The following is a 20,705-nucleotide window of genomic DNA, read 5'->3' as shown; positions in this document are numbered from 1 at the left end:
GGGAGGGACGCTCACTCAGTCTGGCTCCGCGACTAAGCTATTATTGTCGTTAGTAGGGGGCTTAGTAGGTGGTGTCCTAAGTACATTGAATCAGAGCAGGCACCACTGAACACCACCGAAGTGACTCAGCAGCAGTGCAGGGTCTCCTCTGGTTTGTGGCCTCCTGGCGACCCTAACATCGATGGTTCCCTGCGGACTGCCGGCGCTGGAACTGTGACGGACGAACCCGCGTGTGGCCGTATATGGAGGAATCTTGAATGAGCGGCGTGGGATTAATGTCACTGAAACCGTGCAGATGATGGGGCAGAAAAAAAAAAAATATATATATATATATATATATATATGTGTGTGTGTGTGTGTGTGTGTGTGTGTGTGTGTGTTGATTAGATGATACAATGCATGCTACTTTGTCTTCCTTACCGTGACCTGCTGTTCGCTATCACATGTTCCATGTAAGATGAGGTTATCTATTCATTAGTTGATTTTGTATTACTCTCTCTCTCTCTCTCTCTCTCTCTCTCTCTCTCATCGGTGCCGGTGGTCAAATGGTCAGAGCGCTGGATTCTCGCCAGAGGAGTTCGATCCCCGTCGGGACTGGTGGAGATTTTTTTTTTTTTTTTTTTCCGATCTCTCAGGTTAACATATGTGCAGACCTGCTACGCACGTTTAAGATCCTGTAAGTAAAAAGGCAAAGGCCTGAAATAACAGCATGAAAAAAAACAAAAAAACAAACAAACATGGGCCATGCTCAGTGAATCCGGCCTATCGTACGCACGTACATTCACCGACAAACACTCGCGCACCTGCATTAACCGACACACCCACGCACGTGCATATACCGACAAACACCCACACACGTACATTTTCATACCCATCTTCCACTTTCCCTGAAGTATCCTTTCCCGTTGTCATATTCGTCATTCATTTGGCTGTCTTGTCCAACTATCCAGTAAGTCTGTGCATATTCTTAGTAATGTTTCTTATCTCATCATCTTAGATGAACAGACTATAAATACTGTAATAAAATCTTAGTAATGTCTTAAATGTTGGCAGGTCTGTTACTGAATGCATCACCCACTCCCACTCTGTCGACCCCATCCCCCACGTCATAATGATGTTTTTTTGTTTTTTTTTTATTACAAAGTGTCAAGTTACACTGAGAAGAATGGGTGTTAGGAGAAAAACGGTACTCCATATTCATGTTGCTTCTTTCTCTTTTCTTTTCTTTTTTTCCCTTCTCTTCTTTTTCTTTCTTTCTTCTCTTTCTTTCTTCTTTTTTTTCTGTTTTTCTTTCTTTCCTTTTTTTTTTTTTTTTTTTTTTTTGGATAGACTGTCCGACAGTGGTGAATTAGTAACCCCCCATTTCTCGTAATAATAAATAATTCTTTTTGGTGACAGTGAGTGCCAGGAGAAAATTATGCTTTTCTTTTGGTAGGTTCACTCTTCAGTCATTTGTTGAGAAGTCTGTGAGATCGTTTGCCTGTTCTTTGTTTCTTTCTTTTTACCATAGGGTAGGATGAGATAATATGATTATTTGATGCTGTTTTAACTGTCGTGGTGATTTTTTTTTTTTTTTTTCCCCTAATTGGCAGTTTCGGTACGTGTTTGCACACATAACAGAACATTAAACCACAAAAGATTGCAAAACGTGTTCTCAGTATGTATTCTACAAGGGAATTAGTATTTATCGCTCACAGTTAGTGCCAGTACACGAATTTGAAATAATAATCCATGAAAAAACAATGAGTCTGGGTCAGTGAAAAAATAGTACTTTTCGTCCATGAAAAGGACACACACCAGGAACAATCAAAGGGAAGAAACTACATTTTTACATCTCCTGCCAGTACTGAATACATCAACGAGCTTACTTCCCTTTTAGTTTTCTGAAAATCGGTTGAGGAGTTAATCATTCATGTCATAATTATTTCGAACAGAGGCACACCGTACACAACCGAAATATCTGTGGACTGCATTCGTAACGTACACATCGGGTAAACCGAGAATCCGACTTGTTTTCGTCCCTGAATACGATATTTGAGTGTTTTCCGTATTTCTTTTTTCGTAGTTCTTCTGTTTTTATCACAACAGATTTCTCTGTGTGAAATTCGGGCTGCTCTCCCCAAGGAGAGCGCCTCGCTATACTGCAGCGCCACCCATTTTTTTGTATTTTTTCCTGCGTGCAGTTTCATTTGTTTTTCCTATCGAAGTGGATTTTCTAGAGAATTTTGCCAGGAACAACCCTTTTGTTGCCGTGGGTTCTTTTATGTGCGCTACGTGCAAGCTGCACACGGGACCTCGGTTTATCGTCTCATCCGAATGACTAGCGTCCAGACCACCACGCAAGGTCTAGTAGAGGGGGAGAAAATATCGGCGGCTAAGCCGTGATTCGAACCCGCGCGCTCAGATTCTCTCGCTTCCTAGGCGGACGTGTTACCTCTAGGCCATCACTCCACTGGGTGTTGCACGTGTGTGTGTGTGTGTGTGTGCGTGTGTGTGTGTGCACGTGTGTGTGAGGGGTGGGAAAGGTCCACTGTATGGCCCTGCGCATGTGTTTCCTGTATATTCCTTTTTGGCTTTTTCTCCAACCTCATTGTTGGTGGGAATGTGTGTGTGTGTGTGTGTGTGTGTGTGTGTGTGTGTGTTCTTTGTTGTTGTTTTTTTATTGCTGCTTTTTTGCAATGAAGAAAGCCTCATGTTGAAGACTTAAAAATAGAAGAAAAAGAAGAAAGAAGAAAGAAAAATAGGAAACCATGTGCCTCATGAACACATGCAACAGAGGCAGAAAAAAAAAAAACACTTTTAAAACAAGAGAGAGAGATGTACAGATAAATGTGCCTCAGAAAGGCAGAAAAAAACAACAGAAAAGAGAGAGAGCCGAGAGAGAGAGGTGTGCAGTTAAATGTGCTTCAGAAAAAAACAGGAAGTATTGAGCATTATTTTGTATAACTTTGTTGTTGTTGTCCAGATATTGGATGATTATGGCCAATGTGGTGAAATAACCAGTGACCAAAGTCCTACCTGGCTGAGTGCATGAGACTGTGTCCATACATCTTTGAAAATAACACAATGCAACAACAACAAAAAAGAATGAATCATATTGCTTTGAAATGTTTCACATATTGTGCACATGCACAATGCATTTTAAACGAAGAAATGAGACCATTTCTTTAGTCCAGTTAACAGCTGAACACTTGAGTACAATGTAATTTCCTTCAGAGCTACAACCTGTTGTATCTATTTATGAACATTTACTTATGGTTTCCATGACAGATAACTGATTCCGATCCACACACACACACACACACACACACACACATATGTGTGCATATGCACACAGATGCAAACACACACACACACACACACACACACACACACACACACATTATAACAGATACACATGAATGGTGATCAATGCACTCTCTCTCCTTTAATATTTCAATGATTTCATTTTCAATAATTACTGCACTGTTTTAGAAAGAAATGAACATGACCTAACAAAATTGTCAAATATAGAGTTATTTATCTATCTATCATTATGTATGAATTATATCCTCACAATGAACTATAGTTTCACTTTCAGTGTTTCCAAGAGGTAAGCAGACTGATCCATATACACATAACACATCTGCTGTTGAAAAAAAAGAAATGAAAAAAAAAGAAAAAATATTTAAATAAGACTATCAAAGGAAAAAGAAGCAGATTACTGACCATTGCAAACACCAACAAACTGATTAGGCCTTGAAAGTCTACCTAGGTTTGTGTCAAGCATCAACATAAAATGAAATACAACAATCAGACAAAATAAATAACTGAATAACAAAAAAAATAATAATAATAATTCCAGTAAACTTAAAGACACAAAACTTACTGCAAATATAACTGACCAATTCATTTTCTTTTCTTTTTTTTAAAATTATTAATGTTTAAATCAAAAATCATATCAACAAATGCTGAACAAACAATAAAATAAATGAATAACAAAATGATCAATAACCACATCAATCTACTTATCTAGTAAATTAGATGAATGCATTAACTTTATAAAGACTACATGATAAATACTATTTTTGTATAAAATTTCTATACAATCTATACATGTACAACTATGTACATCTATTCTCTGGATTACACAGACTGACAAAGGAAATCACAAACACCCACAGTCACACACACACACACACACACGTTCACGCTCACACACACAATGAATCAGAATGATACACACACACACACATGTGCCTGCAAACATGCATACACCCACAAACACACTGAACCATACAAACTGCTAACACATATTCTGACAACTAATGGTACGGGTGTCCATCAAACTTCAAAGAGAACAATCAGGCATATTTTACCTAAATATCCTCTTGCAATTTCTAATCAAACAAAGCAAAACAGTTGTTAAAACACTAGAATTAGAAAAGCAGTCTGGACATCAAAAAGCCTTGCTTCTTATCATTCTTCTTTCCTTCTTGATGCAAGATGGCCTCATATAAGTTAAAATCTCAGAATACTCTCAGCCTACCAATTGGAAAACTCAACCTGAAAGTGAAAGCAATTTGAATGAATATCTAATGCAAAAAAAAACCCACAATAGATCTAAAGTTGCTGTTTCCCCCCTTTTGCATGGGAATAAGTCAAAATAATGTGTAATCTACTCATTCTCACAAGCTACCTGTTCTTATCCTTGTCTTTTCAGCCAGTGATTCAGATCCACTAGTTTGTGAGACAAAAGGAAAGGAAGAACATAATTATTTTGTTCATGAACCTCTTTTGCTGACAGGTTTCTTTTTTTGTTGTTGCTGTTGTTTATTATGCCTGACTCTCCATTTTTCGTCATCTATTTTTTTGCTTCATTTCATGAAACACACATATATGAACAGAGCCTAAATTATTTCCAAGCCTGTTCTTATCAAAAGTGAGTCTTGTTTCACAATCTACGCTGGCTTACAATCTTTACAAACTTGTTCCATAATTTGTAACGTTCACAGACTCACCAGTTATCTTTCATTCTCATCACCAATCATTTCCTGGCCCTGTTTTTCATCATCAGCCACAAGTTGCCTTCAGTCTTGTGCGTCCACTCAGCAGTCATCTTTCATTCTCTTCATCACTTCCTGGCCCTGTTCTTCATCGTCAGCCATGCATTGCCTTCAATCTTGTGTGTCCTGGGCCGCTCGTAGTTGAAGCCGGGCAGCTTGAGGTCGGTGGAGGACAGCATCTTGGTCATGAGCCCCGTCACGGTGGTGAGGTGGTTCTCCCGGATGGTGAAGCGCTGCCCCTCGCGGATGACCATGGGCTTGCGAAGCAGGACCTGCACGGTGCCAGTGTCGCCCGGCATCAGCATGGGAATGTCCGGGGTGAGCTTGATGCAGGCCGAGATGTTCCACGTGTTGCTGTACATCATCTGAACATCACACACACACACACGCACACACACACAGTATGCACGCATACACACACATACACACTCAGTATGCACACACGCAAACACGCGCGCGCACACACACAGAGGCACACTCACACACACACAAACATACACACAAGCAATCAAACACACACACACAAGCAAACACACACACACACACACACACACACACACAAATGATTAGAGTGAGTGTATGACCTGAGTCAACTGATAATACTTTGATCTAAATCCAATAAATTGCTGTTTTGTTTTTATGTGACATGACTCATGTTTGTGCATGTGTGAATGCATGTGTGATGTGTGTGTATGATGTGTGTGTGTGTGGGGGGGGGGGGGGCGGGGGGGGTGTTCTACTTCTACTTGTCTATCAGTATCACTACAACTACCATTAAAATTCTATGCAGTTCAAACAAGAACAGTTGTATGGAATGACTTGCCTTGACAGAATGCACTTTCAATATAATATTCATACATGGCAGATACTGAACCTTCAACTTGAAACTGACATGAACTTGTAAGATAACTAACAAATTTTATCCATTTATGATGTACAGTATATTGTATGTAGGCCTCAACTCAAAATCTGAATTTTATATTATAATCAATATTGTGTCAAATTCTGAAATTGTCACACTTGTCACACTCACCATATATCTATCTTCTTGCAATATCCTGTGGAATACATTAAATCACATAACAGAAGCTAATTCAGCCTCACAAGTAAAAAATATATATATATATATATATATATAAAAAATAAAAAAAATTAAAAAAAACCAAAAACACACACACACACCAAAAAACAACAACAAAAAACAAACCCTGTAAATTACTAATTTAGCACAATCATCTATGATCTAGTCTCCACTCACCTGGTATCTTGGTATGTACTATGCCAGATGTAGAACACTCACCTGGATGTGCTTGTACTGTTGTAGTTATCCATGACAGATGTGGAAAACTCACCTGGATGTACTGGCACCTGGGTGTACTCAACACTCAGCTGGATGTACTGAAACTCTCACCTGGATGTACTAAACACTCACCTGGATCTACTTGTACAGTTGTAGTGATCCATGACAGATGCATGTACTGAACCTGGATGTACTGAACACTCACCTGGATGTACTGAACACTCATCTGGATTTACTTGTACTGATCCATGACAAATGTCGAACACTCACCTGGATGTACTGAACACTCATCTGGATTTACTTGTACTGATCCATGACAAATGTCGAACACTCACCTGGATGTACTGAACACTCATCTGGATTTACTTGTAGTGATCCACAACAAATGTCACTCACTCACCTGGATGTACTGAACACTCATCTGGATTTACTTGTAGTGATCCACGACAAATGTTGAACACTCACCTGGATGTACTGAACACTCACCTGGATGTACTGATCCATGACAGGTTTGGAACGTCCTCCTTCCCCTTTCGTTAGCACGTAGACCTTCGCTTCAAAAGTGTCATACTGCTTGAGGGTGCCTGGCTGACTCAGAAACATCCCTCGCTGCACCAGTTCTGACTTGACTCCACGTAACAAAACACCAACATTGTCACCTGCTGTACATCTAGGGACAGACTTGCGAAAAATGTGTATGTCTGACGCAGCTGTTTTGATGAAATTTCCAAAACCTTGCAGCTCCAATTCCTGGCTTTTCTTTAAATTCCCTTGTACCACTGTTCCAACAGCCACAGTTCCTCTTCCAGGGACTGACACGCTGGACTCCACTGGCATGTAGAATGGACCAGACACATCACGATGGGGAGTGGGTATTGTCGAGTCAACAGCAGCCATCAGTCTCAGTATGGAATCCTTCCCTATTTCTGGCTTTTCTCCATTCAGTGCCATCAAGGCAGAACCTGCAACGACTGCAGAATTCAAGCCATCAAACCCGTACTCTTCTAGCAGTTCCCTGGCCTCTATTTCAACCAGTTCTAACATTTCATTGTCAACAATATCTGCTTTGTTGATGTACACAACAATCCTTTCCACTCCTATTTGTTTTGCCAGAAGTAAATGCTCTCTTGTTTGTGGCATTGTACCATCAGTTGCAGCAATCACCAGGATAGCACCGTCCATCTGAGATGTGCCTGTGATCATATTCTTCACGTAGTCAATATGACCCGGGCAGTCAGTGTGTGCATAATGACGATTTTCTGTTTCATACTGAACATGCGTTGAATTAATAGTGATGCCTCTTGCTTTTTCTTCAGGTGCTTTGTCAATGTCATCGTATTTAATGTACGTATTTCCTTTTTCACCCAATTCAGACAACACTTTTGTGATCGCTGCAGTTAATGTGGTCTTTCCATGATCAACGTGACCTATTGTCCCGACGTTGCAATGGGGCTTCCCATTGCTCCCTTCTGATTCCGAATTTGTAGCTGTGGAGAAGTGTGCACCTAATGCCTGTAACTGTCTTGTTTTCACAAACCACGAGTTAAGTGGACGACTCGATACATTAGTTGACGGCTTCAAAACAGCTGAAAGGTTCCGAAGCAGACACCTTGACAAGGAGGCTGCCATCTTGACAACACAGGAAGTTTGAGACAATACGCACAGCAGATGTTAAACCCGGTGTGTTTCCTCCGCAGATAAATTACGAACTTCCCAAGAGTCATTGTCGTACATACACACCTGATATCTCAGTGACTGTGAACTGCATTATCTAGTATGTTCTACTTTGGTTTGCTGTCAGCTGTCTGCTAATCTGTTTACCTCTATATTTCTCCGACCCCCGCCCAATCTGTGTGTGTGTGTGTGTGTGTGTGTGTGTGTGTGTGTGCAATGTGTGCGTGTGTGTGTGTGACGGTGTGTGTGACGGTGTGTGTGTGTGTGTGTGTGTGTGTGTGTGTGTGTGTGAGGTGACGGTGTGTGTGTGAGTGTGTGTGTGTGCTCGCGCGCGCGCGTGTGTGTGTGCGCACGCTCGCGCGTACGTGCGTACGTGCATGCGTCTGTGCAGATATGAAACTTGGTGACTTCTAAGCTATGACCGACTGCCGTGAACATAGACTCGCAACAAAAAGCGAAAGTCGGAGTGATCGTGGTTTGTCCGCCACAGTTATCAAATCATCATATTGGTGTCATTGGCGAATGAATAAACCATGTGCATGAGTGCAACAAATAAAAACCATTGAAACTGATACCAATATTTAATTAAACTTTCTAAAAGCCTGGACTTTGATCTAAAAATAGATAATTACAGCTTCCTGTTTCTCTGCGGAGCTAGAATTGGTGGTGCAAGAGGAAAGATTGAGGTCAAAGGTTGATATTTGGCCTTGGGTGTTTCAGTTTGGTGGTGCAATTCACCTGCTTACTACGCTGAAGATATAAATTGATTGTTTGGGCACAGCAGTCTCGGATCGGCCTCCTCTTCCATCAGGGAAGAGGTTGTTCTACGTTAGTCTTTGCCTTGCGGAAAGTGCTCAGTTTCCTTGTACCACTCATATATTGTCTGCAAGAGACAGGTTACAGTTGTTTGAACTTGATTGCGACAGTTTTGCTTGCTTCGAATTCAGTTTCAGCCATCTTCGGGTACTTTCAAGTCGAGGAAAGCTCGCAGAACAAAGTGTTGCTCAGTTCTTTACAACTCGTTTCCTCGTCAGGCAAGCTGTTGGGGGAAGAACATCAAGAAGAGAGAAACGTTTTCAAACCCATGTCCTTTCCCGTTTGCAAATTTTTCCGATCTGAACAAGGATGCAAGTTTGGTAACAAGTGTCGCTATAAACACTCGGATCCGTTACTCTCGCCCAGTTTTCACCCAGCTGATAACAGTCAAAGTCAGCATGATGGCCCAGTAAAGCGGTTTTATTCTGCAGAAAACCCGTTCCCATTCTCGCGAATATCTTTCAGCACCTGAAAGTCATGGATCGTCAGTAAGAAACCCCAGATACACCGAGAGCATATTTGGTCAGTCCTACCCAAGCAGAGAATCAGATTACAATGAAAACCCAGTAAGACGTACACAACCATCCAGTGCAGGCGGAAACACACCTGGAAGAGAAGTTCCAGGAACTGGAAGCAAATGATGAGGATGGAGCAGTAAGACGAGGTTATCATTCAACCTCACAACAAGGACCTCCGAGAAAGATCTGCCAATACTATGCTCGCCATGGCAACTGCTACTATGGAAGCAGATGCCGCTTTGAGCATGCCCAACCTTATACCAGGAGACCACCCAGATTTCAGTCACAGAGAGGTGGCCCTAGATCTTACAAGGATCAGCCACCAGTGTCTCAGGATGGCAAGACAGAAAAAGAAGATGGGCTGAAATACTCCATGAACCAAAATGAAGGTACTCTAGCCCACACAGCTGCAAGTCCATCCCAGATTGAATCAGCAGCTGCAAAGAATGAAGAGACTGATCTGGGTCAAGAGGGAAGTGGAAGTAGAAATGTTGACAGGAATCAAAGGATCAAATCTGATAAAATTTGTCAGTTCTTCGTACGAGGAAGATGTTGGAAAGGAAGGCGATGCAGGTTCCTTCACCCCCGGAAGCAAGCAAAGTCTACTAAAGATGATGATCATGAAGCACAGCATGGTGAGGAAGGAGAGGAGTCAGAGCACACAACAGAGCCTGCTAAGGAAGTTGATAGTAAAGCACAGGATCATGAGGAAGGTGAAAAGTCCATTCACAGTCTCCCAGAACAAAGGAAGGAAAGTTCCACTTCCAAGCAAAGTGCTTCAGTACAAAATTGCCGCATTGAGCCATCAAAATCAGCTGGTGTGCGACAGCCCAGACCTGCGTACGTGGCTCAGGGCACAAAAAAATATCGTCGAGATGAGGTAGATGACGTGGAAGGGTCCCGCCTACGCAGAACAGAAATTGAGCAGTTGGTGAAACGCTTTCCCAAGAGCAAGGTGAAAGTTAACCGGGACTGCGCAGAATTCTTCCAGTGTATCATCAGCTTTAGTCCTACTGATCCTGACTGGGTAAGCAGACCAAAAGAACTTCTTTAAGAAGTCAGAATTAAGTTATTCAGTAACTTGAGTAAGCTTAATGCTGAAACATTCACTTTCTGTGTGTGTGTGTGTGTGTGTCTCTCTCTCTCTCTCTCTCTCTGTCTCTCTCTCTCTGTCTCTCTCTCTCTCTCTCTCTCTCTCTCTCTCTCTCTCTCTGTCTCTCTCGCTTGCTCACTCTTACAGTCATATACACAAAGTGTCAGGACTGTCATACACACCTTGTTGGACACTTTGTGAGTCAGTCACTTGCATACTCATGCATATGTACATGCACAAACATACATTGTCTGTGGTCCTTATTTTACACATAACATAAAATTTCTCACTTGAGAAACTGTTAGTATAATGGTATTCAGATATTGACATTCATGCAAATAGAAAACAAGTATCAATCTTTCAGTATCACTGTATCAGTGTCATACCTTACACTCACATACACTGTATGTGAGTGTTGTACTGTAAAGTATGACACTATAGTATTGCATTAGGACTAGTTACTAATTAGTTAACCAGTGTACACATACATTATGCTTGTGGGAAGGGCTTAGCATGGTCACTGGTTTAAAGAATGAATAAACTGAATATGACATGTATTTGTGAGATCATGAGTGTGCATTTTATTATTTGATTTTTATCATAAACATAAGAATTGTAATAAATGTGAACAGAATATCATTTGATGATTGATATTTTAATAATATACCTCTAATACCATTTGCAATGTTATAGCTGTGACCTGGTGTCTCTGTTTTTCAGCCCTTTGATGTGAAAGTCTTCGAGCTGCAAGTGGACATTCCATCTGATTATCCTTTTGAGGTAAACAATCCTTTTTGTAAATGTAAGAAATGCTCTTTATTAGAATATCATACTGATAGGAAAGGAATGATCAATATTCATGCTGCAACTGCCAGTGCAGTAATTTAATATCAATGAAAACAAATTAAGACAATTTATTTTGTGTTTCATTCCAAATCTGTGTAAAATTTAACATAAAATGACAAAGTCAAATGTAAAAAAAAGTAATCCGTAGTATGGGGTCCAGTGGAACTGATTGGAATATTTTGAAACACAGCAACATCTAGTAAGTAGTATAAATCTATTCATGAATCTAATTATGGGGAAACATACACTGATAGAACATACAGGACTTAGCAAATTATATAGCAATTGACTTGTTACAATGGTCATGTGGATATTTAAAAAAGCAATAGAGAAAAATGAACACTCTGATTCATATCTGAACATGTACCATTCAGAATGTACAAGTTTTCATTTTACTTGTTTTAGTTATAGATAAAAACAGGAAAGTATAAGATTTATATTTATATTTCCTGGTTGCATTCTTGTGAACATGACTATATAAGTATATTGTGTGTATTTCTATGGCAGTGTGTGTGCGTGTGTGTTAAATTTAAAATGTATCCATGTTTCTGTGGTATGTATGCATGTTGTCTTCCCCTCCCCTCCCCCCCTTCCTCCCTCCACCCCACCATGCTGTTTATGCAACAACATCATCATTTCCTTTTTATTTTATGTTTACAATCAACATTGTTACAGTTGATTTTGTAATGAAAGTCAGCTGAGTTATTGTATGAGAAAATCAATCTGATCGCAGATGATGACTGTCACACTTCCTGCTGAACAAGATCTGCCAGAAACTGTCCGAAGGTGTGTGGGCATGTATTGTTATTGATTATTTGAACTTGTCAGCTTTTTAGAGAGAACTCTGAAAATTTAGGTCTTTGCTTAAACTTTTAATATCTGGCAATAAAATAAAATAAATAAATAAAAAAAAGAGGGAAAATTAAAGTGCAAGATGTGTAACATGTATACTTATTTACTAACAAACTGGTTCTAGAATTGCAATTTCTGTTTTCTTCAGTTCAGTTTCAGTGTTTGTCTTTTTTTTTCATTGATACATTTATGGAGGATACTATTGCCAGAGAAGGTTGATGAACTGCTTAAAGTGAGTTATGTGTGCATGTTCATACATGTATTTATTATTTACAATTATATCTAGTCACATGCATGTATAGATACACGCACACACACACACACACACACACACACACACACACACACACACACACACACACACTGCAACAATGCAAGTTGACATGCGGCGCGCACGCACACACACACACACAGAACACTTGAGTACATTTTTGCTGTCCTGGTATACTGGGTGCTGAAACAAACCAGAACCTGATTGTGTGGATGCACTGTTTTCAAAAATAAACTGTGACTTGTTCTGTTGGAAATGGTGAATCCTGGTCTCATCCTTTCTTTTAAATTAGACTGGAAAATCAAACTGAGCATCTTGTCATTCAGATAAGACCTATGTGCAGCATTCACTTATTGCACTGAAAAAGACCCCAGGGCAACAAATGTGGCAAAATTATGTAGAAGAAATCCTCTGTGACAGGTTTACAGCTATATGCATGCACTCAAAAGGCCTGGGTTATGATTCTGGTCAGGCATCTGCCTAGCAGATGTGGTGTCATGTATGTATAAAGGATTTTTTTCTGAACACAGTGATTCCTCATTGTGAAACTTGTTCAGGTACTTGGAAGTATCAGTGGAGGAGTGGCTGGACGACAAAGAGAGACAACTGGCAGACAGTGGGCAGGTGGAACTGGTGTTCCGTCCCTTTCTTCGCTGGCTGGACAGAAACATTGAGGATGCTGTCACTGAAGGATTGAAACAGGTACAGTGAGACTGCATTACAGTTCTGAATGTAGGTAGACATATTAAGTGTCAACCAGCTTCTTCTTTTCTTTTCTTTTTTTTTTTTTTCTTGTTTTTTGTTTGTTTTGTTTTTTTTTGTTAAGCTGCCTGGACAGTAATACTGAGGTACTGATGCACCAAAATGGGTACATCTGGAATATGTAAATATTGAGGCTTTGGTACTCTTGGCCAAAATGGGTACAGTTGAATAACGTGAACATGAACACTGACAAATAGCTTCAGCATGCAAGCTAAAATCAAATCTTCACTGTCTGAAGAACTGAAATATTAGGATTGTGGTCACCTGAAAACTCAAAGAGACGGAATATCTGAAATATTGTGAATCGAGACGTGAAGTTCGTGTTAGCCAAATTCTTTCCTCTGCTGGCTGAACAGAAATATAGGGCGTCAAAGCATCAGCATGTGGGATAAGTATTGGGATCAGTGGCATTGCATTTATTTCATTTTTTCTGGTGTGTGTGTGTGTGTGTGTGTGTGTTAAAAAACAAAAGCAAAAGCAAAACAGATATTATTTCCTTTATATCCCACTTTTGGCTCACCCTCTTTTTTTATGAGGGGGAAGAGAGGGGGTCTTTTTTTTTCTTTTTTTTTCAGTGAGTCCTCACTAGCTTTGTGATGTGTTTCAGTTAAAACGAGAACTGGTGGCCAAAGCTGCTGGCCTGGAGTTCATCTCTGCCAAACAGCTGCAGAAGCAGTATCCTGCCCCAAGTTACAGCTCAGATGATAAAGACAATGATGACGACAACAGTGATGAAGCTGAAACAGAATCAGACAGCCAGGATGAGGATACTAGCAGCGATTATGATGAGAGTGATGAAGACGACAACAACGAGTCCGGCGACGATGAAAGAGCCAAGGAGGAGGATCAGAGCCGAGGAGAACAGAAGGGTCAGAGGTCACAGCAGGACAAGGTGAAGGCCATGATGGTGGAACCGGAGCGGCGTGGCACAGAAGTGATGCTGAAGAACCTGCAGCTGAAGGAGAGCGCTGCCACGCTGTACTTTGAGAAGGTGTGCCTGATGGTGCAGTGCGAACGCTGCAAGGCCACCTCTGAGTTCATGGCCACCCCCGGCCGGGTCAACGTGGTGCAGTGCGGCCAGTGCAGTCAGACCCAGATGGCCACATACCGGCCAGCCATGGCCCACCACTTCTCTGCGGCGGTGGGGTTCCTGGACCTGGACGCCTGTGTGCCGCACGACCTGATCCTGCTCAAGTCCAGCGCCGTGGTGGCCTGCATCCACTGCTCCAAGGACACCAGACCGGGGGTCAGTGTGTGACAGTCACATGTGGTTACGGTTGTCTGTTCTGTGTGATGCTGTGGTGACCGTTTTCTGTTGTGTGTGACATCTGTGGTGATCATTGTCTGTTGTGTGTGATGTCATTGTCTGTGGTGACTTTCGTCTGTTGTGTGTGACGTCTGTGGTGATCAGTGTCGTGTGTTGGTGACCATTGTCTGTTGTGTGTGACGTCTGTGGTGACCATTGTTGTGTGTGATGTCTGTGGTGACTTTCGTCTGTTATGTGTGACGTCTTTGGTGACCAGTGTCTGTCTTGTGTTGGTGACCATTGTCTGTTGTGTGTGACGTCTGTGGTGACCATTGTCTGTTGTGTGTGACATCTGTGGTGATCGTTGTCTGTTGTGTGTGATGTCTGTGGTGACTGTTGTGTGTGACACCTGTGGTGGCCTTTGTTGTGTGCGTTGTCTGTGGTGAACGTTGTTGTATGTGACATCTGTGGAGAACATTTTGTGCACAAATACAATATCTGTGGTGAACATTGTTGTGTGTGACATGATTTATATATTTAATGCTTTCTCAGTTTCTTCGACATCTATAAACAAATTTTTTTTTTAATCTATGCATGCTTGTGAATGACTGGGGTGAAAGGGTTTTGCTTTGTCTCTGCTCAAGATTGAGTGCTATGTAAATTCTTTATTATGATGATGATGATGTTGATGATTGGAGGTGATGTGCTCTGACAGGCGGTGACGGTGGGGCAGGCGCAAGACCACTGGTGCCGTGTGTGTCACCATAAGCTGAGGGTGGCGACTGACGGGGTTCGATTCACCCAGCTGGAGCCCTCGAAAACTCCACAGAGTAAGCCTCCCTCTCACCTCTCCTTGGTCACAGCTCACTTGACACTATGCTTCACTATCACTTCTCCTTGGGCTAATTCACTCTACAGAGTAAGCCTCACTTCCATCTGTCTGTGGGCACAACAGCTTCAGTTTCTCAAGGAGGCATCACTTTGTTCAGACAAATCAATCCATATGTTACACTACATCTGCTAGGCAGATGCCTGACAGCAGCATAACCTAACGTGCTAGCCTGGCATTGAGTGCATGCGCTTATATTTGTGTACCCATCAGAGTGGGTTTCCTCAACAAGAATTTAGCCAGAGGGCCACACTTACAAACTCTAGGACAACACCAGCCTGACTGGTTGCAGGCGTGAAGTGGGAATGGTGAAAGTGGTGGTGGAATCATTGGCAAACCTGTTCTGTGAGTGCGAACTGTGATGTGTCACATCCATGGAGTGGGTATGATAACGCACACACCCTGACATGGTTGCAGGCCTGAAGGGTGGTGGTGAGGTTGGTGGTGGGGTTCATAGTTTTAAAACTGTGACAGCCGCTGAGTGGTCAGAGTAGGTATAATAGCACACACCCTGACTGGTTGAGGCCGAAAGTGGATGGTGGCATACAGTGGAGTGATGGCCTAGAGGTAACGCGTCCGCCTAGGAAGCGAGAAAATCTGAGCGCGCTGGTTTGAATCACGGCTCGGCCGCCGATATTTTCTCCCCCTCCACTAGACCTTGAGTGGTGGTCTGGACGCTAGTCATTCGGATGAGACGATAAACCGAGGTCCCGTGTGCAGCATGCACTTAGCGCACGTAAAAGAACCCATGGCAACAAGAGGGTTTTTCCTGGCAAAATTCTATAGAAAAATCCATTTCGATAGGGAAAACAAATGAAACTGCATGCAGGAAAAAATACAAAAAAATGGGTGGCGCTGTATTATAGCGACGCGCTCTCACTGGGGAGAGCAGCCCGAATTTCACACAGAGAAATCTGCTGTGATAAAAAGAAATACAAATAGATAACTGTTTTAAGAGGAGTGGGTGTGATGACACACAACCCATACTTGTTGCAGGTCTGTAGGGGGTGGTGAAGGTAGTGGAGGGATTATGCTGGTTAATAGTATTAGAAATGTCACATCTGCGGAGTGGGTATGTGATAACACACACCCTGGCATGGTTGCAGGCCTGAAGGGGTTGGTGAAGGTGGTGGTGCCGACCCGCAAACGGGTGCCCAAGGACCCGGCCATCCAGGAGGGCAAGCCGCTGCCCAACTTCGGCACGTGCCGGCACTACAAGAAGAGCTACCGCTGGCTGCGCTTCCCCTGCTGCGGCAAGTGCTACCCGTGCGACGTGTGCCACGACAGCAAGGAGGACCACGAGATGGTCTTCGCCAACCGCATGGTCTGTGGCTTCTGCTGCAGGGAGCAGGTGGGTGCTTTTTGTGCATTGTTGACCCAGAAGGTTGTTTTGTACTATATTGTACTGTATCGTATAGTATTGTACTGTATCTCATTTTTTGTCACAATAGACTTCTGCATGTGAAAATCGGGCTGCTTTCTCGCTGGGGGAAGAGCTTGTCACAACTGTGCTGCGCCACTGATTTTTTTTTTTTTTTTTTGTCCATTCGTTTTTGTGTTGTATTACTCTTTCGTCACAACAGATTTCTGTGAGAAATTCAGGCTTCTTCCCAGGGAGCGTGTCGCCACAGTGCAGCGCCAGCCTTTTTTTCATTTTTTCTGGTCTGAATGTGTTTGTTTTTGTATCAGAATGAATTTTTCTACAGAATTTTGCAAGTGACAAGCTATTTGTTGCCATAGTTTCTTTTACGTGCATTGATCCGCATGCTCACTGTGCCATAGTTTCTTTTACATGCATTGTTTGCATGCTCACTGTCTCATTCAAATGACTTGCTCCCACACCACTATTCAAGGTCATGCTGGTGAAGGTGGGATATGATTTCGTATGCTCAGATTCTGTGACTTACAAGGTGAACATGTTACCACTAGGCCACCATACCGCATACACACTCCAAGATAAAGGTTTGTTGTCAGTCTTTGTTTTTGATGTGTGTGAATATAGTAAGTGTTTAGATTTGACCTGTTTTGATTTTAAACTATGTGTGTGTGTGGTTAACTATTGTGTTGGCATTTTCTCAGCAACAAATCAATATATACATATACACAACACTACATCTGCTAGGCAGATAGATTCCCGACCTGCTGCTTGACCAAACATTCTTGTCAGGCCTTGAGTGCGTGCATATATTGTTTACCAATCAAAGAGTGGATTTCTTCTTTGCCAGAGGACAACACTCTCGTTGCCATGGGTTCTTTTTCAGTGCGCCAAGTGCGTGCTGCACACGGGACCTCGGTGTATCGTCTCATCCCAAGTGGCTAGACACTCAGTTTGATATTCCAGTCAAACTTGGGAGAAAGAGCAAGACCGGGATTCCAACCCTCAACCCTTACCCTAACCCAGACCCTCACGGACACTGTGTGTTGGCAGATAAGTGTGTTAACCATCCTACCACCTTCCTCCTTGTGGAGGAGGGCAAGGAGGCCCTGCAAGGGATGTGACTTGTTTTGATGTTTTGTCACACAGCCCTATGCTGTTGAGGGGCCCTGCAAGGGAAGTGACTTGTTTTGATGTTTTGTCGAACAGCCCTATGCTGCTGAGGGGCCCTGCAAGGGATGTGACTTGTTTTGATGTTTTATTGAACAGCCATATGCTGCGGAGAGGCCCTGCAAGGGATGCGACATGAACCTGACCAGGGTACACACCAAGCACTGGGAAGGAGGCCAGGGGTGCCGAGACAAGATCAGCATGAGCAGGTCAGTTGATGTGTGTGTCTGGAGGAGGACTTTGGTTTGATGTCCCATCACACATACTGCTGATTGTAGACATTTTCACATTAGAATGCTCTTGCTTAAAAGGATAAAGGAGAAGGGGGAAGTTGAATGGCGAGTTTGGGGGAAATAGGGTAGATGGAGCAAGAAACAAGGATGGATATTTGAAATAAACAGAAGTACAATTTAATGATTACTTTGTGGACTTAACAAAAGGGAAGTTGGTAATTTAACAAGAGGAACAACTGATGGTGGGGGGGAAAAAAGTGAACATTTTCTGTTGGTGGTGTATGTACATGTTGAATGATCAGGAAATGGACAGAGAGAAAAAAAAAAATAAATAAATAAAAGATAATTATTGTTGTTTGCGGAAGTTTGTTGGTTTGTGTTGATCCCTTGTGGGAACTGGTGGGAACGGCGAAGAGGTGTTGGCTTGAAGCTGTGTGTGCCTTGGCTTATTTTAGGGAGCAGAACTTGTGAACTACTCTTGCGTATCATTCACTAGTTGCAAGGGTTGGTGTATACGGTGTCAGAAAATTGGTGTGGAGTTAATGTGGTTCATAACCGTTAACGATGAGGCTAGATGTATAGATTGTTAACACATACACACACATGTGCATGCGTAAAACACTTGGTGATGATAACACACACTTTCTCATAGTGCACACATGCTTTCACACTCACTATCACATGCGTCAGTTCAGTGTGATATAAAAAAAAAAAAAAATAACTGTAACGTATTTCTCGCAACCGTAAATTTTTGATTCAGTGCTGATATGATCCAAGCAAACATCTGTAGTTGCATGTACTTAAAAAAACAAAGAAAGAAAAGCCAGTGCACCTGCCTTGCATACAATATTTTTATTCTTACAAGATGTGAAATTTTGCTGCTGTCACTCAAAGAGAATCGGTTTTTATTTGAATTTGTTTGTGTACCATATCTTCATTATTTGTTTATTCCTTTTTCAGAAACGACAAACACAAGTTCAAGAACACCAATAAAACTCTGTCAAGACATGGACAGAAAGTGAAGGACATGCAGTCCAAGAAGAAAACCAAGCTGCGACACACATAGCCACCAGTCTGACAGCAGTAGTCAGTCATGTGCCCGCTGGTTTTGTTTGCTTTTTATTTTTTTTTTTTTTTTTTGTTTTCCACTTCCGAAGATAATCATCCTCGTTATTGCCCTACCCTTATGAAAACCAAATTCATTTCAGTGAAACTGTGCGGCTTGAATGTAACATGTTTTGTTTGCTTTGTTTATAAAGGTCTGTTAGCCCCGCTTCTGTTTAACCAATTGTTTCCTAAAGTATATTCCATTTTATATCATTTTAATAACGCATCCATGATTTTATTGTCTTCCCCATTTTGTGAATGGTGGAAGGGGGTTTAAAAATCAGTATGTGCCCATGATTTGAGACCAGACACGAACTTAGTCTTCAGTAATATTCGGAACCAAACCATTGTTGGGTTGACAGTTCAACTTCTTCAAGAAATCTGGGATCTCCAAATCTGTTCACAGAAAAATGTATGCGTTTCTGCACAGAGATCACAAGATGCTGTTATGACTTTTAATATACACTACCACTATGTAACCAGGATCCCATTGCATTTTAGGCAACTCTTTGTGCATGATATCTGCCTGTTGAAATGTGGATTCTTCATTGAAAGGGAATGTACAGAAAGGTCTATGTATGTCACTGTACAAGCCATACACTGTGTGACAAAAGTCTTCTTCCTGGTTTCATGTCAAGTTTTGTTTAAATTGTGTTTTAAATTGACAGTTCTCACCTCTCATGATAAAGCCTGGAAGTTTGTAATTGGATGATGGTGGATATTTTGCAAGTGATTTGGGGTGGTAACAGAGCATTTCAGTATTAGTTTGGGTGGTAAGACTATTTCTTTGTTAATGTCCTTTATAAATTTTACACAGGCACAGAGAAAAATCTCGACTGGATGTTTAGCTGGTGACTTCTAAGTATACATATTTTAATGTGAACTCTGAGGTCGGCAGTATGTGTTTGTACTTTTGGTCACTGAAAACAGCACAGTGTTTTTGAGGTGAAAACAAGCACCTGATAACCACTCAGGCCTTTCTTTTATGAGAGGAAAAATGAGAACAATGTTACCCCATAGTGAGACCATGACTTCTGAGCTTCATGAGAAAGAGTGGAGGCAGCTTGTGCTCAGTGTAAACAATCACACTACTCCATGCACATGAAAAAAGCAAAATAAAAGCAGTTCTATTTTTTAATGTATACATTATGTTTTTTTTTTCTCAAGCCAACATCATCAGGCTTGTATTTTTGTACATTTCCTGGTAAGTTAATCATTTATTGTCATGACTTGTCATCAGTCTTGTATTTATAAAAAATTTTAAAAAATGTGGGGGAAGGGGGTATCACAAAGTTTTGTGTTTTTTTTCTTTGGGGTTTTTTGTGTGTATCAGGGAGAAGAATATGTTTTAAATACAAACATTGATGAAGGAGTCTGTTTCAGTTACAAAAATGTGTGTTTGACAATAAACAAGATTATAAAGTTTTTCTGCAAAGTGCGTTTTGATACACTAAAAGGATTGCACATTTGGCCACCCACATGCCACATGATTCCTGTAGTGTATGCAG

The 20,705-nt window shown here is 41.6% G+C and overlaps 2 protein-coding genes across 2 annotated transcripts; one reads left to right on the top strand and one right to left on the bottom strand.

The window, feature by feature from the left end:
- Positions 1–3,408: 3,408 nt before the first annotated feature.
- LOC143282493 (elongation factor Tu-like) lies at positions 3,409–7,980 on the bottom strand. The gene is made up of 2 exons (XM_076588155.1): positions 6,832–7,980; positions 3,409–5,410 (listed from the first exon to the last, which is right to left on the bottom strand). The coding sequence occupies exons 1-2, from the start codon at positions 7,972–7,974 to the stop codon at positions 5,114–5,116; spliced, it is 1,440 nt and encodes a 479-aa protein (XP_076444270.1). The 5' UTR covers positions 7,975–7,980; the 3' UTR covers positions 3,409–5,113.
- A 456-nt stretch (positions 7,981–8,436) lies between these two features.
- Positions 8,437–20,622, top strand: LOC143282295 (uncharacterized). The gene is made up of 10 exons (XM_076587895.1): positions 8,437–8,449; positions 9,407–10,380; positions 11,167–11,226; positions 12,026–12,078; positions 12,973–13,117; positions 13,785–14,423; positions 15,139–15,253; positions 16,419–16,663; positions 17,957–18,066; positions 19,051–20,622. Exons 1-10 carry the CDS (start codon positions 8,437–8,439, stop codon positions 19,154–19,156), a joined length of 2,460 nt encoding a protein of 819 aa, XP_076444010.1. The 3' UTR covers positions 19,157–20,622.
- The last annotated feature ends 83 nt before the right edge of the window (positions 20,623–20,705 follow it).

This window comes from Babylonia areolata, chromosome 5 (genome assembly GCF_041734735.1).
Source record: "Babylonia areolata isolate BAREFJ2019XMU chromosome 5, ASM4173473v1, whole genome shotgun sequence".
Lineage (NCBI taxonomy): Eukaryota > Metazoa > Mollusca > Gastropoda > Neogastropoda > Buccinidae > Babylonia > Babylonia areolata.
Note: the sequence above shows the minus strand (reverse complement) of the source record. Positions and strands in the feature narration are given on the sequence as shown.

Excerpts from the sequence above, each read along its gene's own strand:
- LOC143282493 (XM_076588155.1), bottom strand. The coding sequence starts at position 7,974 with ATGGCAGCCTCCTTGTCAAGGTGTCTGCTTCGGAACCTTTCAGCTGTT. Across the intron at positions 5,411-6,831 it reads TCATGGATCAGTACATCCAG|ATGATGTACAGCAACACGTG; the intron begins GTGAGTGTTCAG and ends TGTGATGTTCAG.
- LOC143282295 (XM_076587895.1), top strand. Across the intron at positions 12,079-12,972 it reads CTGCCAGAAACTGTCCGAAG|GTACTTGGAAGTATCAGTGG; the intron begins GTGTGTGGGCAT and ends AAACTTGTTCAG. Across the intron at positions 16,664-17,956 it reads GCTTCTGCTGCAGGGAGCAG|CCATATGCTGCGGAGAGGCC; the intron begins GTGGGTGCTTTT and ends TTTATTGAACAG.